Source organism: Wasmannia auropunctata, unplaced genomic scaffold (genome assembly GCF_000956235.1).
Source record: "Wasmannia auropunctata unplaced genomic scaffold, wasmannia.A_1.0 LD334208.1, whole genome shotgun sequence".
NCBI classification, from domain to species: domain Eukaryota; kingdom Metazoa; phylum Arthropoda; class Insecta; order Hymenoptera; family Formicidae; genus Wasmannia; species Wasmannia auropunctata.
Genome location: NW_012028682.1, coordinates 780,016 through 807,232, shown reverse-complemented (window position 1 = coordinate 807,232; position 27,217 = coordinate 780,016). Strand labels below are relative to the sequence as shown.

The 27,217-nt window shown below is 34.7% G+C and overlaps 5 protein-coding genes and 2 long non-coding RNA genes across 12 annotated transcripts; 2 read left to right on the top strand and 5 right to left on the bottom strand.

The window, feature by feature from the left end:
• Positions 1 to 8: 8 nt before the first annotated feature.
• On the bottom strand, positions 9 to 2,375 carry LOC105459155 (the record flags this gene model as incomplete). Its single annotated transcript, XM_011704935.1, has 3 exons — positions 2,244 to 2,375; positions 2,086 to 2,163; positions 9 to 1,016 (listed from the first exon to the last, which is right to left on the bottom strand). Coding segments are annotated over exons 1-3 (1,119 nt in total), but the record flags the coding sequence as incomplete, so codon positions are not given.
• Positions 2,376 to 5,093: 2,718 nt separating this feature from the next.
• Positions 5,094 to 11,136, bottom strand: LOC105459152. 2 transcript variants are annotated; one of them, XM_011704933.1, is made up of 6 exons: positions 11,050 to 11,136; positions 9,940 to 10,329; positions 8,389 to 9,173; positions 7,767 to 8,232; positions 6,039 to 7,000; positions 5,094 to 5,442 (listed from the first exon to the last, which is right to left on the bottom strand). In XM_011704933.1, exons 2-6 carry the CDS (start codon positions 10,315 to 10,317, stop codon positions 5,265 to 5,267), a joined length of 2,769 nt encoding a protein of 922 aa, XP_011703235.1. In that variant the 5' UTR covers positions 10,318 to 10,329; positions 11,050 to 11,136; the 3' UTR covers positions 5,094 to 5,264. The 2 variants fall into 2 exon arrangements, with proteins under 2 accessions (XP_011703235.1, XP_011703234.1); XM_011704932.1 differs by having other exon boundaries at positions 7,767 to 9,173.
• LOC105459154 (1,2-dihydroxy-3-keto-5-methylthiopentene dioxygenase) lies at positions 11,061 to 13,351 on the top strand. Its single transcript, XM_011704934.1, has 4 exons — positions 11,061 to 11,451; positions 12,394 to 12,513; positions 12,606 to 12,785; positions 13,014 to 13,351. Exons 1-4 carry the CDS (start codon positions 11,329 to 11,331, stop codon positions 13,149 to 13,151), a joined length of 561 nt encoding a protein of 186 aa, XP_011703236.1. The 5' UTR covers positions 11,061 to 11,328; the 3' UTR covers positions 13,152 to 13,351.
• On the bottom strand, positions 11,458 to 12,387 carry LOC105459153. 2 transcript variants are annotated; one of them, XR_975638.1, is made up of 3 exons: positions 11,903 to 12,387; positions 11,713 to 11,817; positions 11,458 to 11,651 (listed from the first exon to the last, which is right to left on the bottom strand). It is a non-coding gene; the product is annotated as an uncharacterized LOC105459153 (long non-coding RNA). The 2 variants fall into 2 exon arrangements; XR_975639.1 differs by having other exon boundaries at positions 11,958 to 12,387.
• A 701-nt stretch (positions 13,352 to 14,052) lies between the features above and the next one.
• LOC105459149 (ribonucleoside-diphosphate reductase subunit M2 B) lies at positions 14,053 to 18,096 on the bottom strand. 3 transcript variants are annotated; one of them, XM_011704929.1, is made up of 8 exons: positions 17,814 to 17,891; positions 17,496 to 17,724; positions 16,101 to 16,163; positions 15,806 to 15,991; positions 15,396 to 15,637; positions 15,021 to 15,249; positions 14,710 to 14,928; positions 14,053 to 14,549 (listed from the first exon to the last, which is right to left on the bottom strand). In XM_011704929.1, the coding sequence occupies exons 2-8, from the start codon at positions 17,505 to 17,507 to the stop codon at positions 14,382 to 14,384; spliced, it is 1,119 nt and encodes a 372-aa protein (XP_011703231.1). In that variant the 5' UTR covers positions 17,508 to 17,724; positions 17,814 to 17,891; the 3' UTR covers positions 14,053 to 14,381. The 3 variants fall into 3 exon arrangements, with proteins under 3 accessions (XP_011703231.1, XP_011703229.1, XP_011703230.1); XM_011704927.1 differs by lacking the exon at positions 17,496 to 17,724 and having other exon boundaries at positions 17,814 to 18,096; XM_011704928.1 differs by lacking the exons at positions 17,496 to 17,724; positions 17,814 to 17,891 and adding an exon at positions 16,781 to 16,938.
• On the bottom strand, positions 15,335 to 22,202 carry LOC105459150 (eukaryotic translation initiation factor 5). Of its 2 annotated transcripts, XR_975636.1 has the most exons (5): positions 22,110 to 22,202; positions 20,316 to 21,837; positions 19,962 to 20,147; positions 19,414 to 19,606; positions 15,335 to 15,362 (listed from the first exon to the last, which is right to left on the bottom strand). XR_975636.1 is itself a non-coding variant. In XM_011704931.1 (4 exons), exons 2-4 carry the CDS (start codon positions 21,387 to 21,389, stop codon positions 19,469 to 19,471), a joined length of 1,398 nt encoding a protein of 465 aa, XP_011703233.1. In that variant the 5' UTR covers positions 21,390 to 21,837; positions 22,110 to 22,202; the 3' UTR covers positions 18,881 to 19,468. The 2 variants fall into 2 exon arrangements, 1 of the variants encoding a protein (XP_011703233.1); XM_011704931.1 differs by lacking the exon at positions 15,335 to 15,362 and having other exon boundaries at positions 18,881 to 19,606.
• A 1,193-nt stretch (positions 22,203 to 23,395) lies between these two features.
• On the top strand, positions 23,396 to 26,684 carry LOC105459151. The gene is made up of 2 exons (XR_975637.1): positions 23,396 to 23,758; positions 26,239 to 26,684. It is a non-coding gene; the product is annotated as an uncharacterized LOC105459151 (long non-coding RNA).
• Positions 26,685 to 27,217: the final 533 nt, after the last annotated feature.

Genomic DNA, 27,217 nt, shown 5'->3' with positions numbered 1-27,217 from the left:
TTTTGTATAATACAATCCATGTCCTCTACTGTTAGCTGAATTATTATTTTCAATACCGACACGTACATCCGATACTTTTCTGCCTTTGTATGTAGATATGCGAATATATAATGAAGATATTCAAGTACAACATAAATGTCGTCAGTGCTCAAAAATTTTATCCTTTTGTTGATAAAATCCAATGTAGACAGGTCCCATTCTTTATAGCGTTTAATCAATTCCTTCATACCATGCAGTTTGCCCTTGGCGATGTCATGACAAAGTTCTTGAATAGTTAAGATAGATTTCTCGGATTTTCTTAGACCTATAAGTCGCTCCAGGCAAAGAAACAATTGTTCGTTTGTCACCAAAAATTCATTCTGTTTCATGAATTCTCTAAGATAATGACATTCGATGATAATAGCACGACGTAGAGAGATCACAGGGTTCTCATCATCATCGATATTCTCCCAGTCTTTGCACTCGTTACAGTCAACGAGTTTGATCTGGTTCAAAAGTAAAGTGGCCAGTTTCTGCTCCAATCTTATTATAATGGCCTTTACCTCTTTGGCGGGAAGCATGTGATGATAATTTGGATGTTCATTAAAATTATTACCGTATGTAAGCCTGAATAATTTCGTTATATTATGGTTTTCCGAGTGATTTTTAATTTTGTTATGCATGCACTTCTTGATGTAGTAAAGTATATTCTTCACAAAAATACCATGCTGCTTCTCGGATAATGGATGGGAAATAATAAATTTGGGACTGACAAGCAAGTCTAGTAATATTTCAAAATACATTATTAATTGGTTGACGCGTTTCGTCACATTCTGTTCTGACAGAATGCCTAAGTGCAGCCGCAGGCATTTATTGTATATTTTATAGATCAGAAGGAAAATAAGACGTCTAGCTCGTGGGATTGGCAATTCATCTATGTATTTGATTGTTATCTCCAATATTTCTACACATAAATCCAACGGTATGTGCATAAGCGATTCAACTAATAAGTCCTCGCACTTCAAGTGCCATATTATCTGCATAGAATACACAAATAAAATAAATTAATAATGATAATACATAATCTTATGAATAGTAAATAGTATAAAATAGCAATATTTGGATTATATCTAAAGACATAGTTTTCATATGTATATTTGTATGTGCATATGAATAGATGTACGCTCATGCGCGCCTGTATATGTTTGTAGCATTTATAAATAATTAAATATAACTGTCTTTATTATTCAATATCATTTTTCTCTTATCGATAGAGAAACTAAATAAATGATCTGATATACTTATACTGCTATATTAACTATAGCTTTATTATTTAACTAGAAACGACGCGAGAGAAATGTGTCAATTTAAGTTAATACTTAAGGAGTACTCTAGACTAAAAAAAAAACTTTATAATTCTCAGTAAACATAGAAATCATATTTATATGTATCATCACTAATATCAAAACTCTAATTTCAAACATACATACCAATCTAAGAAAATGAAAGAAATAAAATACGTATTTAAAAATATTCAATTGTGTGACGTATACTAGGTCTATTTTTTATTCACTTCGAATATTCGAAACTTCGAAATTTCGAAAGAATTCGAAGATTTTAATGCCAATGCTTTGAATTTTCGAAGCTTCGAAGTTCGAATGTCGAAGTCTTCGAAGCAAATCACCAGCCCTAACGTATACTCTATATATGTTTACTATACATTTGCAGTGTAGTTAGAAAATTAATATTATTAATATTATTTGTTAATCACTTATATACAAGGGTAAGTAAAAAATTATCCGCACTTTTGTGTCCACAATTTTTTCCATAAAAGTACCCCTACTTCAACAAGTACATCATTTTTGTACATAGCCTTCATGCTTTTCAATGCATTTGGTCCAGCGAGCCTTCTTCTTGAAGAGAATACAGAAGCTTGGACCGCTGGACCAAGTGCATTGATAAGCAAGAAGACTATGACTAGAAAAATGATGTATTTGTTGAATACCTACTTTTATGGAAAAAAGTTGTAGAAACAAAAGCGCGGATAATTTTTGACTCATCCTTGTATAATCTCTCTTAATATATAATAATTAATGTACGAATTACCTCTATAAAGAGATAAGGTGATAGAGTAGGCCATTCACCGACTATATGACCGAATATCATGTCCTTCCTGAGAAGATACTGCGGGGAAAAATTCGTATTCAGTAGCAAATAGTTGTAACACGTAGCCAATATTGGAATAGTACATCTTTTGACATTACAGCTGTCCTCAATGGATATCTTAATAATGTCATATTCCTGAATCTGATGTTCTTCAAAACAGCTTCGTAGAAAGCCGGTAACGTTATTTATTATTTCGTCAATGGAACAGGTGTCTTTCGTATGTCGGAGAGTGAAACGTTTCAATGGTCCATATAATGTCTCTTGATTAAATAAGATTTCACTCATGTTTTCATAAATATCATGTATAATTCTGTTCATCTTGAGTAAAAATCTGAGATAAAATAATTCAAAAAATAATTCTTAAAAAGCTAAAACTTATAATCAGTACTATATACACATAAAATAAATATAAAGTATAATACAAGATGTATGTAATATTAAAGAATAAATGATAATAGTATAAGTCAAAATATATGCGACAATATTTTATATATTTAATAAAAGATAAAAAATATGAGACAATATTTAATATGTACCCCTATTTTAATTGATACTTCTAATGAATCTCATTAAAGTAGTGGCTAAAAAATGCTGTTTGCTTCAAGTATAATAAATAGAATTGCACATATTTTCCTTTTCTCCCTATATATATTGTATATACATATATATATATATAGGTATATATATATACACATATATATCTCCTTTTTTTTTTATAATTAATTAGCCACTGCTAGAGAAGAGGAGAAAACTAAATACAAGTACCTTTCAACTTCGGATTTTCTACATTAAAACACAATTGCATTTTTTATCTTAATTATACATATTAATATACGTAAAATATGTATGTATAATTATACAAACATACTTTTTCTAATAATTATAAAATTGTCCATGTTGAACAACATAATTATCAGAAGAAATAAGAAAACAGATTCTCTCTCTCTCTCTTTCTCTAAAGAATATTTAAATAACAATAAATAGATAATAACAGCATATAATCTAATAACAAGTAATAACATAAGATTTTCAATCTAACATAGCACGCAAATTTAGGCTTACCAAGATTTCGTATTTAAGGGATTTTTCTTATTCAAAATTTGCTTCGTTTCAAATAATTGTCGATTAATTTGTATATCCTATACAGATTCCATTAATGAAAGATGCTTAGCCAATAATTGGCTAATTCCTTACGTCATTTTGTCTGATTAAAATCGCAGAAATCTGATTTCCATCATTATCGACATTCGGAGCGATGATTTTTGTTGATTTTTGTTGCTGTTTGAACGAGATTATGATACATGCCTGATATACATGGAGCAACGGTGACGATCAACGATTGAAATATCACAGACAGCCGTCAGAATTCATATTAAACTTGCTGGATAAACTTGCTTGGATAAATTATTCGCAGCGACAACCGTTGACTATTTTATGACGAGATATATGACAATTTTTTAAATTTTCGTTGCGGACGTCAAATTTACCGGATTCCGTAATATCAATAATCACCTGTGTCAAGTATTTTGAAAACACATGCGATCAGCATGCGGTTGACTTTGAGAGTGACTGAAATTCCATTTAATCTTTCGTATAAGCAACTCTACATAGTCTCCCACCACAAAGCAACCCCCGTGTATTATGAACGATTAGTCGGTCGATGCGATTATAGCACTCACATTTTGAGATAATAAATAATGCAATACAATTAATATACGCATCTTACCGACATTGTAGCACTTGAAAAGACTTGTTTACTATTATATGTATATGTTCCATACTTTTTTTACCATAAAGAATTACAATTAAACAGTTATTAAACAGGTATTGAACAGTTATATCTATAAATATGATTTAAGCATAATCGCTTTGAAGTATGTGCGTGACTAGAGTCGAATCGTATAATGTGTTTCGCGGTAGAGTAACGAAAGAATCTGTCAAATCACGATCGGCAAATAAAGTCGTCGAAATGTATTATAACTTGTTGCACTCGTAATAATTTGAATCTGTCAGCTAGTTCGTATAGTTTTTTCAATTTACTCTTTGTGCAGAATATAAAAATAGATATATATTTAAAAAAAAGATATGGAATTTTTATTAGAGAATTAATCATAATTTCATTATAATTGTAATCATATTTCTATGATGGGAAGATTGAGGAAAAAGATTTGATGTAGCTATTGTTATTGTTCCTTTATATTTAAAATAAAATTCTTTTATATTTTATTTCTTTTATATTTTATTGTGTATTATTTTATTAACTTTACTACTCCGAGCATAAAATTATATGCATTTTTGTTACAACGTTTGTTGCAGATACATTGGAAAATCATTGTAAAAATACATAGTGCCTATAAAAATATTATAAAATAATAAGTAATTTGAAAAATATGGAAAAATTATGGAAGCGAATTTCGCGAAATAGAAGTCAATTAAAAGTCTCAAAAATTTTCAAGAGCCATATTAAAAAAAAAAGAAAAAAGTTTCTGTGCGTACTATACACATATATCTGCTTTTTCTAATGAAGAAAAAGAAGAGCCATGCATTTTATAGATATATTCTAGTAGAATATACATTTTGATATATTGTTGGATACTGTTTTATTAGAATATACAAATGTATACATATATATATAATTTATTACAAATATACATTTGTATATATTATTAGATAGTATTTTAGTAGAATATACAAAAATGTATATAGTATAAATATAAATATTTTATTAATAACTAATAATACACAGAAAAGATATATTTTTGTTATTAATTGTCAAGTTATTAAGAAAATTTTGTTAATAGAATTTTTAAAACTTTTGAGCAATAATATGTGAATAATCAATATAAAGCATAGTCCAGAAAAAAAAACAAGTATCGCTATTATACAGAAAGTAAAAAAGTTTTGCACTCATCAGTTCTTTTTGATTTCTTGCAATAAAGGATAATCAATTAATCATCATTACAAAATGCTTTTATTAAGATATAATTAGTACATAAAAGAAAATAAGATATATTTTGATTAAAACATTGTAAAAAAAGACAATAATGTTCTACCTTATAAATTATCCCAAAATACGGTATACGCAGATATTTTTCCATACTTTATCGAAATTAACTTTATTACTCCGAGCATAAATTACGTAATAGTCGATCAAAGCAACGATATATCTCAGTAGTCGATAATGTGATGGGTAACTTGAGGCATTCAGTTATGAACATGTGTGCGTCATACTTCGCTGCGAAGTTGTTTTCAATGAGGAAACTGTGATGTTGACAATACGAATTTTTATCACAAGTGCTGAAATATATACATATTGCATGTTTTATTTTCTAAAATATTGTCTATAACATTCTATATATTCTTTTTTATAACGTCTTAATAATAATTTTAAATACATATAAAATTTATGTACATTTTTTTTAACGTTCTTATGAAATTACAGATAAAATAATCTCTATTTTGTTTTTTTCAATAATACTCTAATGTTTTATATATAATGTTAATAAAATGATATTTGCTAATTTAATGGAATTTTATTAGCGTTGCTAAATTGCTTTCACTCCGTAAGTTATAAATTAGAAAATAAAAAGTAATGGAAATAAAGGTGATGTTTGATTAGAGAAAAAATTACATCGGTTTACGAACCCGAAATCTGTCTCATCTATAAACAGAAAACTATTTAAAACTGTATTATTTTGGAATGTATACGTATTCTTTTAATAATAGAAATATTAAAATTTTGTTATGTTTTTTTTAATTAAAAAATAAACAATGATAACCATGGTAATCATAAAAATGAAGACCGCAAGTAAAATAAAAAAAATAAAAGGAAAGTACTAAAGATTTTTATAATTAAAAATTAAGTTCAAAAGAATATATTGTTATTGATTTACCAATCTGTGTCTAGGGGCAAAGTCCGAGGAATGAATGTTTGCAAGAATAAAAACGTCCAATTGGTAATCTCGACGAAGTACTTCGCTCTCGGTGAAGATAGATCTTCTTTTTGAATATGCTTGAGCAGGTGATTGTACATAAAACCATAGCGCGTCCTGCTAACAACATGATTCATGGAGGACAGAGTCTCCAGCAGTATGCGGCGGACTAGCTCTCGGTCGATGAGCATGAAGTAGGGTTCGATGTATTCGGCAAATATTATCATATTAATTATCAACACAAGAAATGTGTTTTTGGAAAACGTTTCTATGTACATCAGTGCAATTAGCGACGTCTCAGCTGTGATACGCATCACGTTTTCAAAAGCTATCTTCTCGTTGGCCCAGCCCAACTGGGAAAAGAATATCAATGTAAATCTACCCGCATAATCCACATATTCCGCGTCCATGGCGTTCATTATTATGTGACGTATAATAGCCTCTTTATCGAGCTTGAAGGATTGCACATATTTGCGCAATTTAGGATGGCATCGCGGGTCCTTGCGCAATTGTTTATAAACTTTATTGCAACGTGCCTCGTATTGCTCGATTATTTCCAACGCAGTCATAGTAGGCCATATCTTATTCATCTCAAGCGGCTCCACGCCGTTTAAGTGCATTATATAGCGCTGCTCATCTGTCAATACTTTCAATAAGTACAAATGCTCCAGTATTTTATTTATAAGCTCTATCTGATTAATTAACATGATTCTTGGAAACGTTTTGTTGCATCTCCTTAAATGTGACAGCGTTCTCAGCAATGCTGTTATTAGCGGTTCAAATTGAGTTCTGAACGAGTAAAGTTGTCTATACACGATAGTGAACACATGTTGTAATATAACATACATGGTGTTCAGCTTGCAATCATTACTAACTAGGTAATTAACATAAAGTTCGTTAAGTATATCGTCCGCAGTTATCATCTATAAAAAGAATTTAGAAAAAAAATTAAAATGGAATTTTAATAAAATAAAAATTAATGAAGAAAAGGATTAAAAAATGACTATTATGCAGGTTTTAATCAGTGCTAATATAGTACAGTCTAATAAAATCTAATTTGAATAATGCTAAAAAAAAACAATTTGCAATTCATTATTGATTGGCAAATACGATTTTTTTTCATCAGATTTCAATTATTTAGATAATAAAATTTCTTTGTAAAATTGTCTTTGATAATTACAAATAATAAACTTCACATAATTCATGTAATTCACAAGGATAATTAATATTAAACAGTAGATGTATGAAATATTATATGAAGTATATATTTTAATAGAAAAAAAGTCTGTCGAAAAATAATGATTATAGAGATAAATTATAACTTGCAGAAATATTTTACAAAATAGATTTTAAATGAATGTTTTCAAAAGTTTTATAAAAAAATTGCTTAGATATAAATATTTCGCATTTTACATGTAAATATTTTGAAAAGGAAAATATGCACATATCATAACTTTTTTTAAAATTTTTAAGGCTACGAAAATTTCGTGCATAAGTTTTTTAAAACTTATTTCCTTGAAGATATTTAACTAATTTGTTTTAAACGGTCTCATTCTGTTACATCGATAACAATTGCAGAATTTATATATTATAGTATGAATAAAGAATAACGCGATAAAATCGAAATTTAACGAAACTGATAAAAATTCAGCCCTATAATGATTATTTTATTTAAAAATTGTACATCACCTGTAAGTCCATCGCTCTCTCCAGAAAATCTTTAAAACGATCACACAATACTACGCGCTGTTGGAAAAGTATGTCCTTCAGTATATACACCAGCAGATTGTTCTGTTTCCACGTCAGACAGTAATACGATCGCATTAATGACATGTTGGCCCGGAACATAAAATCGGAGAATTCATTGGCTATTTCATACATCACACATTTACTTAAAACATCCTTCGGGTTTAACAGAATAAATATCAATAAAGTACGCAATTCTTGAGTTATAACCGAATCATCGATGTCAATAGTTTCATTTCTCGAAATATTCTCTACGAATTCCACGAAACATCTTTCATCGTACAGATTTTCTAAAGGATTGTCATCAAAGTGCTGCTCCACATAATTTTGTACAGTACTATGCATGTCCTTCACTGTTAGCTGAATTAATATTTTCAATACCGACACGTACGTCCGATACTTTTCTGTCCTTGTATGCAGATATGTGAATGAATAATGAAGATATTCAAGTACAACATAAATTTCATTAATTCTAAAAGATTCTATTCTTTCGTTTTCGTTGATAAAATTCAATATAGACAGGTCCCACTCTTTATAACGTTTAATCAATTCTTTCACACCGTACCGTTTGCCTCTGGCGATCTCGTGACAGAGTTCTCGAAGAGTTAAGATAGACTCTTCGGGTTTTCTTGGACATACAAATCTCTCCAGATAACGAGGCAAATCTTCGTTTATCGTCAAAAATTTATTCTGCTTCATAAACTCCATAAAACAGTGGTATTCCAAGATAATAGCACGTTGCAGCGACATCATAGTGTTTTCATTATCATTAACGTTTCCCCAGGCTATGAATTCAGAATATTCAACGTCCTTGATCTGATTCAGAAGCCAAGCGATCAGCTTCTGGTTTAATCTTGTTATAATGGATTTTACTTCGTTGGCAGGAAGCTTGTGATAACAATTCATACAGCCATTGAACTTACCGTACGTAAGCCTGAATAGTTTTACTAGATTATGATTCTCCGAATAACTTTTAATTTGGCTGTGCATACATTTCTTGATATAGTGAAGTATGTTCTTCAGTAAAATACCATGTTGAAAGTATTTCTTGAGTGACGAACGGAAAGTAACAAAGTTGGAACTGCTAAGCGTGTCTAGCATTACTTCAAAGTACGTTATTAATTGGTCGACGCGCATTTTTACATTTTGTTCTGACACAGTGCCTAAATGCAACCACAGGCATTTATTGTATATTTTATAGATCAGGAGGAACATAAGGCGTCTAGCTCGTCGAATTGACAGTTCATGTATGTGTGTGATTATTATCTCCAAGATTTCTGCACATACATCCAATGGTATGTGCGTAAACGATTCAATCAACAAGTCCTCGCACTTCAAGTGCCATATTATCTATATAGAATATATGAAAATAAAATAGATTATTATATAATAATAACAATACATTATAATTTCATAAACAATAATATAAAGTATGCGCGTAACAATATGTGCATTATATATAAATATAAAATTATTTCTTATATATGTATTTATACATATGCGTGTGTGCATATTAATATATACATGTACACACGCGTACGCATTTTTGTAAGTACATACGTATAAAATAATCGAATATAATTGCATTACATCTTTATTAATCGATATAATTTTTCTCTTACTGCTACAGAATTTAAATAAATGGTTATTTGATCTATATTTATTGTTACATCACCATACATTATTATTTAACTAGAGACGACGGGATGTATCAATTCAAATTAACACTCAAAGTAAATGAAAATTGCAATACATGATTCGATTATCTCGTTAACGATGCAAACTGTATGGAGCTGAATGATAAAATAAATGAGATCTTCTTAATGATATCAATGCTTGTAAGCTATGTCAAAATGAAATTATGCTAATAGAAAAAAAACCGCAGATAATATAATATTTCGAGCATCTACACACTATCAACATCAATATCAAAATCTAAATAATTGTATCCCATACGCGCACGGATTTTAGAAAAAGGAAGAAATCAAATATAGTATTAAAAAAATATTCAATATATTCATGTTCAATATATCTGCAGTCCATGATTAAAAAATTAATATCAATTATTAATTAATAATTCTTATTAAGATATAAATTTTACTAATATATGAATCACCTGTATGAAGAGATAAGGTGACAGAGTAGGCCACAAACCGACTATTTTGCCGAATATCATGTCGTTGCTGAGAAGATTCTGCGTGGAAAAATTCGTATTCAAAAGAAAATAATTGTAAAACGTGGCGAACAGCCGGATATTTTGCCTCTCAAAATTACTGTCTTCAGTAAATATCTTAATGTTATACATTCCGTTATATGCTGGACTCTCTTGGTTTCGAATAAAATTGGTAACAACGTCTGTTACTCTGTCAATGGAACTCGATTCCAACTCTGTATGTCGGGTTGAGAGATATTTTAATTGTCCACTCACTTGTTCCTCTTGTTCTAAGTGAGTTTTTATGCCGTGAGAAAACATTATAATTATCATTTTATCCATCTTGAGCAAAACCTGATAAAATAATTAAAAAAAGAAAGCGATATTATATAAAACAGTGTATGCAAGTATTATAATACAATCTTTGTGTAATATTAAAGAATAAATGGTATAAAATAATATGAATATTATAAGACAAAATATATGTTACAATGTTATTAAATGTGTATGACTCTTAATTTTTTTTAATTGATAATTTCATTAAAGTAATTGTCTAAAATTGAAATTAAAAGAAAGAAAAATTTTGCTCGTGACTGTATATACATAACTTTTAAAATAATTATAAAATTGTTATAATAGAATAAAATATAGTTATTAGGATAAAGAATTTAAGCTGAAACGAATTTTTTTTCGTTATCTCTATTTCTAAAGTTTTAATATTTAAATAGTGACAAAGTTAAATTAACAGAATTCAAATAATAAATAAATATAATATTACATGAATTTATAATATAAAAATCCTATAAAGATATAGGGACTAAAGATATGGAGTATGGACTGCGCCATCCGTGTACCATAATGTGGTCGTCAAAAATGAGAGGAAAAGAACATGAAGACGGCCAATCTGCCACTTGTTCTCTTTCATACCGCTGAATAGAAAGAGATAGAAACTGATCATCTCACGTCCTATCTCTTCCATTTTTTTTTTCGATCAATTTTACACACAGATGGCACAGAGTCCATGCTCCATGTTTTTGCAATAACAGCACGCACGTAATAAAAATTTTAACTTACTAATATTTTATCTTTAAGGATCCTTTAATTGTTATTCAAAATTTGTCTCCTTCGTCGTCACAAACAATTCCAATAAATATCTCGTGATAAATTCTTCGTACGTCTCGTAATTTCTTATCGTTGAGTGGTAAGCCGTTGTAAATTGGTGACAATTACTGCGTCACACACTGCCAGATTAAAACGCAGAAAATCAGGTCTCCATTTTCTCATCGTCGTTCGGACTGTTCGGAGTAACATCGAATTTTTTTCTTGTTATTGTTATTGTTTGAACGAGACGCTATGGTACGCGCCTGGTACATGGACAGCAGCGATGCCGATCAGAGATTGGAGCATCATAAACAGCCACCGGAATTCGTGTCGCTGGATAACCTGTTCGCCACGACGGGCGTGGAGTATTTTGAGGTTTTAAACACCGCCGTCTTTCGCGATCCGCGTTTGCGAACGTTTTGATTTTGCCCGATCTAGCGGGCATCTCGACGATGCCGTCTTCGTCTCTGCTTGTGCCGTGCGTTTTGAAAACACGTGCGACTGACACGGCATGATACATACTTCTCGCGAACTTTTTCTCAACACGATCAGCTGACTGTAATTGGAGCCAAATGCTGAAACGAATTTGACATGTATAGACGAATCTGACAGATATCACTTCATTCTTATACCTACATTATTATATTAGATATATAATGTGTCCGCGTCTTTCGTCGTTTTCTTTCCATATGGACAGGTAGGGAAGAGATTGTGGTTAACTAATGGGCAAAAATTGTAGACCTATAAAAAACAAGATATAAAAGCGTAAGAAAAATGTAGAAGTTTGTAATAGAGCACTATTATAAACATATATCTCTTTTTTTACGTTTCTATATCTTGTTCGGAACAATTTTTTTTTTATATAAGTGCTATAATTCAACCTTATTATTTTTAAATTCAGTGTCCAGTGTGTCGGTCTCGCATATACTTATACACACTGGTCAACTTGATAGCCGATTAACCTTTGTCACCAGAATTACCAACAACAAGACTTAAAAATTATCTGTCTTAATTTCTATCTATCCATGATAAAGAAGAAATGTAGTGATAACTTAGAACATGAGAGTGATAATAATTAAATGAGATTAAAGATGATAAAAAAAAGAAATTAGGATAATTAGAAATTATAAGTCAGAGATCATAAGTGTTCAGTTTAGCATTTGGCAACTCTTAAATTTAATCAGCCCGTATTAAAAAATTACAAAAAATGCATCAAAAATTAATCTTATAAATTATTACGTTCATCCGTATAGCGAATAGAATTTTACAAGTAATTTATTGTACTTATTATTATATATAGAATTCTATCTTTTACAGGTAAATTATCGAAATTACGAGACGGATGCTACTTTGAAGAAATTACGTGAGGAACGCGGTTATACGTACGAAGATGAAATAACATGCTCCAAAGAATGTTTACAAAACTATGAAGAGAAGGTTTACTTCCATATATTTCCAGATGTTTAATATATTTCCTTCATTTTATCAGAAATTATATTAACATCTCTCCGTCCAAATTTAAATTTCAGTTAAAAAACTTCTTCACCGAACATCTCCACACTGACGAGGAGATACGTCTGGTTCTGGATGGCTCGGGCTACTTCGACGTACGGGACAAGAATGATCAATGGATCCGGATTGAAGTGACGGCCGGTGATCTGATAATCATACCCAGTGGGATTTATCATCGCTTCACTCTGGACACTAACGTAAGAACATTTACAAGTGCATTCTTCTATCCATGACTGATTCTTCGGTACACACGTTTTATCTCCCTTTTTTTATTAAATCTCTTTTTAAACACGTAAAGAAAACTTCTTTTCCTTTTTCAATAAACACTAAACAAATCTCTATATTCAGTGTAAATTCTTTAAATTAAATTTCTGATTTCTAATAAATCTTAAATGGATCTCTAATTTCTAAGGAAATTCTTTTAGAATTATGTAAAAGCAAAGAGATACTTTGTGGGAGAGCCAGTTTGGCAGCCATACAATAGACCGGCCGAAGGCATGGAATGCCGCAAACAGTACCTCGATAAATTGCAGAAAGGCTTTGAAACACCTTTTCTGTGGTAATCTCATACATATTTATGAGCTTCCACAAGAATAAATATTTTTTATATTTATCTTTCATTGAACTATTATATAAAAGTTACCAATTTATATTATTGAATATGTTACATTACGTATGATAATCTGCAAATGAATTGTAAAACAGCTCTACAATTTCTTTTTCAACATATTAATTTTATAAATATATTTATCTTTAAATAAAACATCTGTTTTAATTCTTCCACTTCTATGTATCTCGTCCTATTTTTTTTATCTTTTTGTCAAGCTCTTTTTCGTTCCCAGAATCCTCAAAACTATCATAATAAAAATTTAAAGAAAACTTTTTCTTAATCAGCTTTTATTGCCACACATATATGCAAAGACTTATCTATACAAATACTGTTTTACGTAGTAGCAACTTTAAGTTTCAACCTAATCGAAAGTTTGCACTTACATCTAATTATTTATTCAAACTTATGTAGTATTTTTTTTATATGTCCAATCATCAATAAAATTAAGTACAGTTAATATGAGAGAAACTTTTACCGTACATCTTTTTCATGAAAAATGAATATAATATGATAACGTGTGATTATTTCATTGACTTTGTTCAATTGTAAAATTAGTCGTGATCAAATTGTAAAAAGATTTTCCGAAAGTGTCAAATATTGCGATTAGTCTTTTATATAATAAATTAAAAGAAGATTCTGTACATTAAAGATTCCGGCAAATACGATTTGCTTCTTAAAAAAATTTTGTCAATCAATTCGATGGCATCATGAAAAAAAACATTCTAATCGCAAAATTACTTTTTAGAACTGTTTGTACAGTAATTTTTTCTTTCTGAAAATTTATCGGTTACAATAAGAATTTAATATAAAAATTATATTAAAAAACTTGGTAGATTAAAGTTATATTTTGCTGAAACATACCATTGATAAAATAGCATTTTAGAAATTACGATTGTAACTGAAAATATGCAGAAATGCGTTTACAATATCTTTCTTATTGATGCCGTCAATTTACAATATATTCTATAAAAACTATACAAACATTTTTTCTATAAAAACTATACAAACATTTTTTTCGTCTCGCGAATACTTGTCAAAAATATTTTTTTAAATTAAAATTTATCGTTATTATAAAATTATTTCAAAGTCACGGAGATTATCAGTTCTTTTTTTCACTATTTTCGGAGAGCACATGTAACATTTTTTGTTTGTTTTATAATATTTGTACAGTCAAACCTTTATATTAAAAATTTGCTCCAAACTCCATATTCGACATGTTGTTCTTCTTTTGAGAACTTTCCTCCACGACTCCAAATTTCTTGTACTCGCCTACTTTCTTTTCGAAGAAATTTGTCTTGCCCTCCATGGAGATGAAATTCATGAACGAGAATGGATTCTCTGAATTGTAAACCTAAAATTATCACGATATTATTCCACACCTTTTAATAAGTACAATTAATTAATTTTAATAAATACAATTAAAATAAGATTTAAAACTTTGTTACAATTATCAGGATTATTATGTAAAATATAAATATGAAAATATTAAAATAAAATTTTTTATACATTACTTTTTCAAATCCTAACGCAACGAACAATCTGTCCGCAACGAATTCGATATAGTTACACATGAGTGTGCAATTCATTCCTATCAGTTGAACCGGCAACGCCTGCGTCAAAAATTCCTTTTCAATCTCTACAGCGTCCATTATGATCGATTTCACACGCTCGAACGACGGCTTTTGTACAATATGTTTAAACAATAAACACGCGAAATCGCAGTGTAATCCCTAAAAGCAAAAAAGAAAACAATTTATTAAATAAATTAACTTAATGTAAATACAGTTGATGTAAAAAAAAACATTAAAGCTAATTTACTGACTTCGTCTCGCGAGATAAGTTCGTTGCTAAAGGTGAGACCTGGCATGACTCCACGTTTCTTCAGCCAAAAAATCGCTGCGAAACTGCCGCTGAAGAATATACCCTCGACCGCCGCGAACGCGATTATACGTTCAGGAAATGTAGCGCTCTCGTGATTGATCCAGTTTAATGCCCAATTGGCCTTCTTCCCCACACAAGGAAGTGTCTCGATCGCATTAAATAGAAAATCTCTGAAAAAGAGTCGTCAATGTAGTTTATGTAATAATACATACGTAATTGAAATATAAATACAAATTCAATACAGGTAAATATAAAATATACAAATTTTGTGTGTGTGTGTGTGAGAAAGTACATGTCAAATATAAATTTCACTCACTTTTCTTTCGGATTGGAAATATAAGTTTCAATGAGCAAAGAATACATCTCAGAATGGATATTTTCTATGGCAATTTGAAAGCCGTAGAAACAACGTGCTTCAGTGATTTTCACTTCCTGACTGAATCTTTCAATTAAATTTTCATTAACAATACCGTCAGAAGCGGCGAAAAATGCCAAGACATGAGAGATAAAATATTTCTCGTCAGAATTTAGCTTTTCATCCCACTCTTTCTTGTCCAGCTGTAAAAATTACAAGAATTCATTGTTAGAAATACAAAATATTTATTAAAGTCTATTTCTATTGAAAAATTTATTATTATTATTATAGCTATTAAATATGCTAAATTTTCAAACTGTATATTTTTTAATCTTTAGAAAAAAAATATGTTATAGATTAAGAGCTTATACCTTGTGAAGAGGTACTTCTTCTATAGTCCAAAAGGAGGCTACAGCTTTTTTGTACATATCCCAGATGTCAGGATACTGAATAGGGAACATTACAAAGCGATTTGGACCTTCCTGGAGCAGTGGCTCCAGTTCTGGATTGAAGTCATCTTGTAGTTGTACCTTTCGTACAGCTTTCGTCTTGGCAAGCTACAAATTTATCATTATCACTGAATGACGTAAGCTGATCAATGAAATTTTAATATAAAATAAAATGTATCAAGATGCAAAATTGATATAATAAGTAAACCGCACCTACCCCATTTTTTAAGCTATGATCCTGAGATATAGTTGGAGAAATGCATGATTTCTTTGGTGATGTCTGCAAGAAAAAAAAAATGTTAATTTGAGTAATGAATTACTCAAAAATTGTCAACGTAAATATATTCTAAATTATGTACATGCATTGTTATATAAATTATAATTCTTTTCTGTAATTGATCGAACAGCTCAGCGTTACTCATTCGAAGAAAATCTATGCATATATAAGAGAACAGGATTGCATAATCTTGTGCAATAAATAAAATTAATATTTCTAAACAGATTATTTCAATATAAAATATTTTTAATATAATAACAAGAGACATCAATGATTAAAAAATTCTGCAATACACTGAGATGCATTGAGAAATTCTTTCATTCAAATGCGTTCAGTTTATTTAGATATATCATGTAGATTTTTAATTGCGCAATCTGTTAAAACTAATCCAAGTATCTAAATTTGTCAGAAGAATTCGGGAGAAAATCCTAAAATGATTTACCAAATTTATCTTGCACGCATAACTGTTCCTTCATACATAAATTAATATATTTTTTTATACATTCAACGAGTGAGAAATATTTATGGAGATTGGCAAAAAAAAAACATAACCTAGAGGAGTATCAAAATGGGCGGGAGAATTCTGTCACAGCGAGACAAAAATGCAGGAAATCCTTTACCTCCTTATTCATCTTTTCAGGTTATCGACGACGATAACATCGAATATAAAATCGCAAATATATTTAATGATAAGACATTCTGACGAAAGACACTGGACATTCTAAGTTCTATATTGAACACGCGAGGCAACGCGAGGAGATACATATATATACAGCTGCTTCATGTATATATATATAGCTAATGCAAGATACGCACACAAGCCTGTGCATTTAAATGCACGCGTCAGCGCGTGAGACCAGGGAGGATGAGTCGTGCCTCGACCAAGCCTTTTAACGTGACTATCACATCGCTATAAATGATTTAATTTGTTTTTCGAAACGCGAGCTTGCCATCGCATTAGCGAATCTTCCGAAACGCCACGTGCTCCGCAATCACATTAATGAACGGCGGATTTATGTTTTCGCACAGGACACGTCTGAACATATAACAGCTGACGGGAAAACAAATCAAGAGTCTACTGCTGCAGTTTAGCTCCGTCTAATGAAGAAGGAAGAAATGCGATACAGAAATCTTCTCGGCGTTACGATTCTATTCGCGGAATTTAAGAGACACATCTAAAGTATAAACACGCGAGAATTTTTCGATGACGAGTTATAAATTCAGTTTCAATTCCTAGACATTTTTCTTAAAAGCAACGTTTACTCCGAATTGACCAGTGTTTTTATATGTCGTATGCCCATAAATATAAGTATACATATGTCACAATTATTTTACTCCAGTTATCATCAGGAGATCTCATCTACCGCATTGCTCGTTCCATTTTAAAGAAAGGCAGCCGTTTCTCGCGTCTTAAAAGCGCATATAGGGCGTAGACCGTGTGCGTGCGTAGGAAGCCGAAGGGTGCGGATCCAACTCGATGAATTTTTCCACTCGCGTGATTTGGCGATAACGAAGATACGCGAATTGCGGGCGGGCAAAACTCCGATAATGAAATGAAATCGATCTGGAAGAATAGAGAGACAGAAAGAGGTGGTGCGATGATGGAGAGAGTTATGGCCCGAGGAAGAAGGCGAGGAAGACTAACGGACTTACGTGTAACGACACGTCCTCGAGGTGCTTGCGGACGTTCTCTTTCGTGGATTCGTGCAGTGCCATCGTTAACGGGAAGGGCTCGCGGACGTTCACGGCTCACGACTCTTCAACTGGACTCGACGATTCAGCTGATCAACCGCCACGACGATGACGACGACGACGACGGCGGCGGCGGTGGGCGAGGACGACAACGAACGATGACGGCGGTAACGAGGTGACGCCAGGAACCGTTCCGACGAACGGGGCAGAGGACACTGACTGCCTTACGCGGCGGAATACGCGGGTGAAATTATCTCGACCGCGTCCGCGATTGGCCTCCCGTGCCAGCGTTTCGCGCCCAAACGGCCACCCGCCAATCAGCTGATCGGGCCTTGCCGCCAAATTTCGCTCACTCTCGCGCTACCCCTCTCTTTCCCCCTTCGCGCACATCTCTCGGCCGGAAATATTCCGAGATGAATTTCTCGTTGGTCGCGGAGGACGGTTCGTCAACGAGAATCTCACCCGTGACGCTCGACGACGTCGGTGGTTTTCCCGCGCGTTTCAACGAGACTGCGCGATGAGAGCGTCGCGAATGCATCGTCGTCGAGAAGGGACGATGTGACAGCTAGAATCAATATGTAATATATGTTTTGCAAGATACGTTATATATAGGCGACACTCCCCCCTCCCCTCATTTTCATACATGATGCACTATATATTTCTCGTTTACCGAATATTAAATGAAATTAATTCACTCTAGCTGTATATTCTTATTTGGACAAGTGACTGCATGCTAACTGTTGGACAGATTTTGCGAACGGTGATTCGTGCTTTCACAATATCGGCGTGTTCTCATCGGAATGTTTTGTGGATATCTCTTTAGCTATCCTCTATTTTTTTTAAATAAAAATACGTTCAAGAAGAAACTTGAGCTTGCGTAAATAGCACACAAAAATATAGATATGCTTGGCAATTCGTCACTGAAACTATAACGTTTGTTCAATCGACAAATTTAAATTAAATATCGGATTAACGCTGTTACATTTGCAATTGTAATATATTTTTCTGTCAGCTGCGGAGACATCGGGTGATCATTGCAATAAACCATATTTATTTGAATAATTACAATAAGTAAATACAATAAAGAACGCTTTTAGCAGGCCAATTTCCAGGAAACGCTCATGAACTTTATGAATGTCTTTTTTTTGCCTGAAAAGGAATGCATTTCAAGATATACGCGCACCATTAAAAAAGTTTCGACAACAATCGATTCAATGTTAAAGAAACAACGATCTTTCAATAAATGCGTATTGTTTTTGCATTGTTAAAATAATTAAAAGTATTGCGAATATACTGTACATACATAAATCATTCTAAACTCTTAGGAACGGTTAAAATTTCTTTTTCTCCTTTTTTCCCCCCCTTCATTCACATGTAAACGGCATTGTTTAATTACGTCTTGTCAGCCTAAAACAACGAAAATCCTATATCTATTTGCGTATAACTTGAGATTGCATTTGCACGATTCTGTTCGAGAGAAAAATGATTATTCATTCTCGGATATTACAGCTCGGACCAGTGTTTCTTGTCATCCGTCGCGCTTGTGTGTATATACTATATCTGTGTGTGTGTGTTATGTGTATGGTACGTGTATACGATGGTGTATGCGTAATGCTTTAAATGGCATCGATATCGAAGTCATCCTCGGAATCATTGTTTACGGCGGCAGCGACGGTAGTAGCGGCAGGCTTTGGCGTGGCCGGTGGCTGCTTTTGTTTCAGGGATTCCTGCTTGGCTCTGTCGTCGTATTCGATCTAAAATGGAAAATTTGTTGAATATATTACAAAGCTATAAAAAAAATATATATATATATTTTTAAATAATTTATAAACTGTTTAAAGGGCGTAAATAATGCAGCTAAAAGAACAGTTCTCGAGAAATTTATAAACAGAACATTAAATTCAATAAAGATTACTTTGAAAAAAATAAAAAATAGTTTAAGCCATTTTTTAATTTACTTATTTTTAGAATTTTTCTAAAAGAAAGAACAAATAAAATAAGTTTTCATTTTTAATCGAGAATTAATAGCAGAATTAGAATAGCAGAATTAAAAAATTGAATTAAAGAATTAGTATTTCTCATAAAAGTTCATATGAACAATGAGATTACCTCCACATCATCATCTTCTTCATCGGATTCAGATTCCTCTTCCTCTGCAACTTTCAACCATGTTAAAAATGGCGCGGCTCGATCATGGATCTCCTGCGACAGGTCCTTTGAGACATATTTCTTGCTGACTTTACTTGACCACTCATCAAATGCCTTCTCTTCCAGGATATCAGCATCATAAAATAACTGTAATGCACGCAAGTATTTTAAGTAATTAAATAATTCAATAGTGATATCCAAGAATTATGTATTAATATTAGAATAATACTTATTAATTAAATTTTTAATACAATTTATCTCGCGCTCTCTTTCCGAACATTTTCTAAACAATTTCTAAAATATTTATTCTTTTACCTTAAGGATTCCGGGAACCTTCGGCATCAGCGCATCCTTATGCAGCGCGATCACTTGCTCGATTCCTCTGATCAAATATTTTTGCGCCTTAATATCGTCGTGAGTGAAGCGTAACAGTAGGACCCGATATTTCTTCGCCTGCGCGGCGATTCCCTGATCGAACAACAGCTCGGCAAGAATCAATGGCGCCTTGGTCTTAATCTCGAGACGCTCCGCCTCGGCCACGATCTCCTTGTGATTGTTGTCGAGCTGGCCGGCATCGCGACGGCATTTGACCAGTTTGTAGAACATATCCATGCGCTCCTTTTCACTCTTGTCAAGGTCATCGCTAATAGTCATACCCTTCGCACCATCTGTCAGATCTTGGAGACGAGCTCTGACCGCCTCCTCGGACACATCCACCGCCCATTTAAGATCATCCCCGTCGTCATTGATCGTTCTCACTGGCGGCGGTTCCACCGCGATGTCTGCAGAGTTGTTGACGTCATTTTCCGGCGAACCAGATCGATCGTTGCCGTTGGTGGTGGCGGTGGCGGTGGTGACTGTACCCGCGGCATCGCCGTTGGCGCGTTTCGAGCGTTTGCCACGTTTACCCTCTGTCAACGAACTGCCCTGCACCGCCGGATTCAAGCTCGGCGGATTCTTCAAGATGTACGTGTTCAGCTTGTGATTGCTCTCGAGAAGGCCATGATGTCCACACGCCTTGCATCCCTGTGAGATCGTGCCTTTCTTCGAGCTGACCATCAACTCGGTTTCCGGATTGTCGCAGGCCGGGCAAAGAACGTATTTCCGAATGAAACCATCCAGCAGGTCCTGCAGCTTCGTCGCGTCATGCGAGCCGTTGACGATGAAACGCTCGTTCTTGAAGTCAAATTGCGTCTGCGCGCCCAGCTCACAACCAAAGTACTTGGTCGGATACGTGGCCGGACGGCCGATCGCCTTCGCCACATCCACCATGTTGACGATCACTGTCTTAATACCGTTTCCCTTGCCCTCCACCTTCGCCTGGATCCGCGGCATCTTGTAGCGATAAAAAGCATCGCTGACATTGCGATTGACGTTCAAGCTCCCCATGGTGACCGATGTTTCCGTCTTCTCTTGCTCTTAACAAACTTAACTTCTCCGATCGACAGAGATCTCTGATGAGACGTCGTTGTGAAAGTATTAACGAATCGCGACGAAAAAGATCAGCTTTTAAGCAGCTCGTGGGATGACGTTGAGATCTGCTCTTTCTCGATTTTTCCCTCTCTTCTTTCTCAGGTGGGTAACGTCTTCGTCCTGATTCTTCTAGATCCCCTCTGTCGCACGTCTCCAGCCAGCGGCAGTTTGGTAGCCAGTGGTGGCCAGTAGCAGGCGATGGTCGCTACCTGCTCGTGGTAGCTCGTAACAGCAGCGTGTCGAGTCAGGGTGGTTCTTCCTCTTCTCAGGATTGTAGTCCTTATTAGCGGTAAGGCGTGCCGCGCCGCTACCCGCTGACGCCAGTCACGTTTCTCTGAATGGCTGTAGCTTCCGATGCCTATTACTATAAAGAGGAAAAGGCTTGCCTTTAATATCGCTAGTAACTCAAACTACCCTACTAATGTTTGTGATTTTATTCACTGATTGAATTAAAAACAATAAGTTAAAAATTTTATAACAAATTTATTTTAATAATTTTTTTCAATTTTTTCTTTAAGCGTTCTTTTTTTTAGCATTTCAGATTTTAAAAAATATTACGATACGCTTTTAAAGACAAATTTTTTCCGACAAAATTTAAAATAAAGAAATAGACACTAACCAGACTGACTCACAAACCTGGAAAATTTTGAGGTCCTGTGCTTAGGCAGGACCAGGTGGAGGTTTAGGAATCGTTGGGTGGTATCTTGATGCCTCGGGTGTTGCCTCGGTTTGGCGGTGGCGGGCGGGGTAGGGGGGTAGTCCTCAATGATCATACACGCTGCCTGTCCGTTGCTGGTCGCCCTAAGAAAGCCTGGCAATCTGCGGTACCAGGTTGGTAACGACGATGTCGACGTTAACTCGCCGGTTAACTCGTCGCACGAAAACAAACGGTCGTGGGTGGTGATGGTGTTGCCGTTTGATGATCGCCAGTCAGATAATAATGTTCTACTATCGCCGCCGCCTTTGCTACACGCCGATCCTTTCCCTCTGGATGATATCCTGGATGTTTCTGCGAAAAAGAACAAAAAAAAAGTCTTGAAGCAGTCCCAATCAATTTATTATTCATTTCCGATTTTTTGTTGGATTACAACTTCCGTAATCCTAATTTTTTTTAATATAAATTATCCCTCCTAAAATAAATTAAATATTTTATATTTGAAATACATTTAAAGATAATGAATTACCAAAGACAATTAGTGGAAATCTTTTTGTTTCAAATTTGGGGAATTTAAAGAAATTAAAGATTTTATATCTGGGAGTGTTATTTCAAATTTATTTAAACATATAAGAAAATTTAATTTATATTAAATTTAGGAAGAAAATAGAATTTTAATTTAAAAAGTCATTTAAAGTTTGAAACTAAGACATTTGTGTTTGCTCAGAGTACATCTGCTCAACTTTAATTGCACAACTTTAATTAAGACTATTATTTATTTTTATTGTTTTTCCCTTTAACCTCGATCCTATTGGGATCATTTCAATCGCAGGATTGCGGATGTAGTCCAGATGCGAAGAAAGATGGGCAAATCTTGCGGGCTTGCTCTTATCCATGCGAGTTAGTGGTCTGCTAAAAGCATTCGCGAGAGATGCAAAACCATGAGGATGAAATTCAGGATAATTTTCGAACATGGACGATCATCGGACCGGTGTACGTTTTCATCTGGCTATGATGCTAAACGATCATCCGGATGATTTTCGTGCGGGACGAGCCGTATTAGGAACATGATAGCGATGATCGCTCAGGTCGGACTGAATGTCCTTGAAGTTGCGGAAACGAGATTGCGACGAGCAGATTTGATCTCTCTCGATAATCGAACAAATGCAGTCGCAACAAATGCACATTCGCTCGAAGTATGATTGCACGGAGGTATATACATATATAATAAATGAAGAGAGTAAGCTCTACTGCTTCAGACACAAACATATGTTTGCGACGTAACTCGACGGTTCTCCGAACGTTGTTCATTCGATCGATTCCGTTTCGTAAAATGTTACTTGCCAAGATAAGATTATAAATTTTTTATAATAATATAGATTATTCGTATAGCATTCCTCGTGAGATTATGGAGCAAAGAATTGTTTTTATTCGCGCATAATCATTCCGCGAGACCGGTCGAAAGTTCGTGCACAGGGATTTATACGGTTATCACGAATAATTAATGTCTCCTTCTTATGATACTGCAAAGAAACAGTATTCCTCGAGACATTCTCTATTGATTTAGCATCCGCGATATCTCGAGAGTGCGATTCGCACACAAGGACGATCGTGTTTCAATTTGCAATGTGTAAGTGGTGTGTAATTCTGCACCCGACTGCAGCCGGTGCCTGTTGTTTACAATAACTGTGCGCGTTATTAATATTGATTCTTGCGCTCCATTTACCATGCTATAAGCGGCGCATTCGTGGCTACTGTTAAGACACCTCAAAGGCGTGTATCAAGACGTGGCAGCAACTCTCTTTTTTAAGTCAGGCTAAATTGTACGTTATCCTTTTAATAAAGGCACCACGTATTTCTGAGAGAGGGGCCGCGAGAATTAATTTGAGATGACAATCCGCGAATGTTGTCCGCTTCTCGATTTAACAATAGGATTTTTTTCTTTTACGAAACGTGCGTTACTCTCGATTCTTGATATTTGATTCACGCATGGGGCCCGCAGAGAATTTCTCTCGTTCCCTAGCGACGGAACTTACTCACTCAGCAATAATCTAACAGCAAATCTCGGTTAATCCAATCGCGAGGTGGTGATCGTTCGGGGGAGGTAAATCCCTCGTGGAAGAGTGCGTGCACCAGAAAACGGTTACCTGCTCGGTACAGACGCATAAGTCGTGATTTGCGACGGTGACGCGGCTGCTGTCGTTGATCGCCAGGTGTATCCAGATTTCTTCCTCTTCTTCAACGGCACCCTCGTGCAGAGCAGAGCAGAGAGAGAGATACGTCGAAAAAGGACGAGGCTTTCGTGGAGAAAGAGAGAGAAAGAGTGGAAAAAGTAGAGCAGGTCTGTCGCGTCGCCGAGAGAGAATCGATTCTCGCGCAGGGGGTAGTCTCGCCGAAGAAAGAGAGAGAGAGAGCGTGTGTGAGAGAGAGAGCTGAGGAGGTCGGCCTCTCGCTAGCGCAACTAGAGTGGTTACTCGGTCTCTTCGTAGTCTGACGGCTCTCGGGACCCCGGGGTCGGCCTACCCCCGCGGCGCGCACGCGTCCTTTCGCCGCTGTATATTGATCGTCGCGCCGACGACGCCGATCCGGATGCCGACGTCGCCTCTTCTAAGGAGAGAGCAGCCTTCGGGCAAGGTCACTCTACTCTACTCTCAAGTGGCTAACCGGCTTGCAATCGAGAGAGCTTCTCTCTCAACAAATTGTGGAATTCACATTTGTGCCATGCGTGCGCGCGTGCGTGTGTGAGACTAAAAATTAATCCCGTGGCAAAATCTATATACTAAATTTACGTAGAAATAAGTTTCCCAGCGGTCGATCGAGACCCCCTGGGTCAACGACTTGCGAATAGCGCGAAAGATCTAGGAAGAAACCTCGTGAGATAGGTCGGGGTGAGAGTTGACCCAGGTCCAGATCGCGTCTCTGGATTGAGCATCCGTTTCACTCGATTCTCTGTTTTAACTGCGGTGCAGTTTATATATCGAGCGTGTGATTAAATCGGGTAATAAACATCATGCCTCTCGCGACACGAAAGCGGTGAATAGTTAATTTGACGAATAACTTTATAATCTCAATTTTTCAATAGCAATCTTACATTGATAATTCTTGATAATTAAATATTTATGTCCCCTCTGAAACATATTTGAATACAAAACAGGTTCTTTGCAGCATTTACACGAAGATTTACTTAATGCAAATTCCGTTTGAATTGGCAAATCCCTAACACCGTCTCGACATTTGCATATATATAGTTTTTTATGCAATGAGTTTGAGCTAGCATTTAAATACCTCCGAAAAGAAACTTGTTATTCTTCATCGCGGAAAGATTTATGTGCTCATTTCATGTAAAGCCGAGAATGTATAGATCCTCGGCGACCAAGTAGTTTTAACAACTAAATAACATTCCGTTTAGGAGCTCTCCGTTCAGGAACGCGAGACGCTCTTGATGCGCCGTAATTATATTGGCCCGGCGATCCTCGATAAATACTTTCCTCCGGCGAAACTCGTTCTGGCACACTTGCCTTTTGCTCGCGATTCGGATTCGGAGAAAGTGAGAGCATGGAACTCGTAACGTTACTTCATCGCTGTGACCAAACACACACGCATACGCGCACGTTCTAATATAATAACACGATTATTTTATTCCCGTCGAAGAGAACGGAGTTTCGGGTGCACCCCTTCGAATTGCAAAGGCATTTACAGAGTCGGAAATTGTTTTACCGCAGAGCGAGACAAGTTCCGAAGAAATGTTCTTCGGCGAGAGATAGTGCAAATTTCACGTAGAGAAACACGACGTTTGAGAACCGCTGCCGCCTGATAAAGCAGTATTATTTTGCATCGTTATCGAGAGCCGTATACGTTGTATACACTTAAGGGTCAAAGTAGCAGGCCATCTTGGTCAGATAAACGCACAAAAAAAAACACATTCGCTAGTCACGCACGGACAAAGGAAGAAGACTTTTAAGAGTTAATCTTGCCTGATGCAATCGCCTTTGAATATTTTTAATACTTCAAAAACTGGAACTGGACTGCTTTCCAGAATGTCGCGAAACGTTTGAGAAATGGGTCTTCCAATTCCTTGTAACGAATTTACATGCAAATTTTTTTTTTCAGTCTAACGAAGCTTCGATTCTCAAATCTTAAGAGAAATGTAAACGGTACCTGATGACATCAATGCCTTTTATTCCGAAGCGGACTCTTTTCGAAATTCCGAAGAATCCCACAGTCAAACTCCTGCACAGACTGACGCCCGACACTGCGCTCGAGGAAGTTTGTACTGTCGACAGGGGAATGTATTTACAAACACGAGCCGTGCGAGTTATTGCTGATCGTGACGAGATTGAACAACACGTACTAGAAAATCGCGCCGAAAGAATGTATTATCTGCGATTTTTCTTTATCAACGGTATTTGCAGTGTATCTACACAGCTATATAATCTAATCGCAGCACATATTGAATGTCTCCGAACTAATATTGCTATTGGAGAAACTGTACTGGAAATGTACTGGCGAAAAATCGTGAGAGATAATGTGCAATAATTAGATTGATTTTTACAAAATTGGATTTAATTTTTAATATCTGTTTAAAGCTTCCATGGAATTCGTTGAAAAATCAGCCAAATTCACGTAAAAAATTTCAACCAGTCAGCATTGCCTTATTTATCGACGTTAATAGAGCAAAAATATGCTGTGATTAATTAGATATGTATCACTAGCTTTGACCTACATATATAAATCGTGATCGACGATTGATCTTTCGCAACAGTTATTAGATGACACAGCAATTGGTAATTCGTATAATAATGCAAACGTCACGCGAGACACGTTTGCTCGTTCCTAGTTTTTTTCGTTACAAGTTTAACATTTCTCGAACATCGCAGAGATCATAACGTAAAAAAGTATTCTCTTTCGCGCAAGATTATATAAAATAATAAATAAATACGCAGAACGCAGGAATATCGCAAGGAATGTTGCGTTCCGTTCTTCAACCGTTATCTTTATAATTTGAACGGCAGTTAAAGCGTAAAGTTAATTCTGCCAAGTCATTTAGTTATCTCGAAACGTGTACAATTTTAGAACTAAAACGACGAGT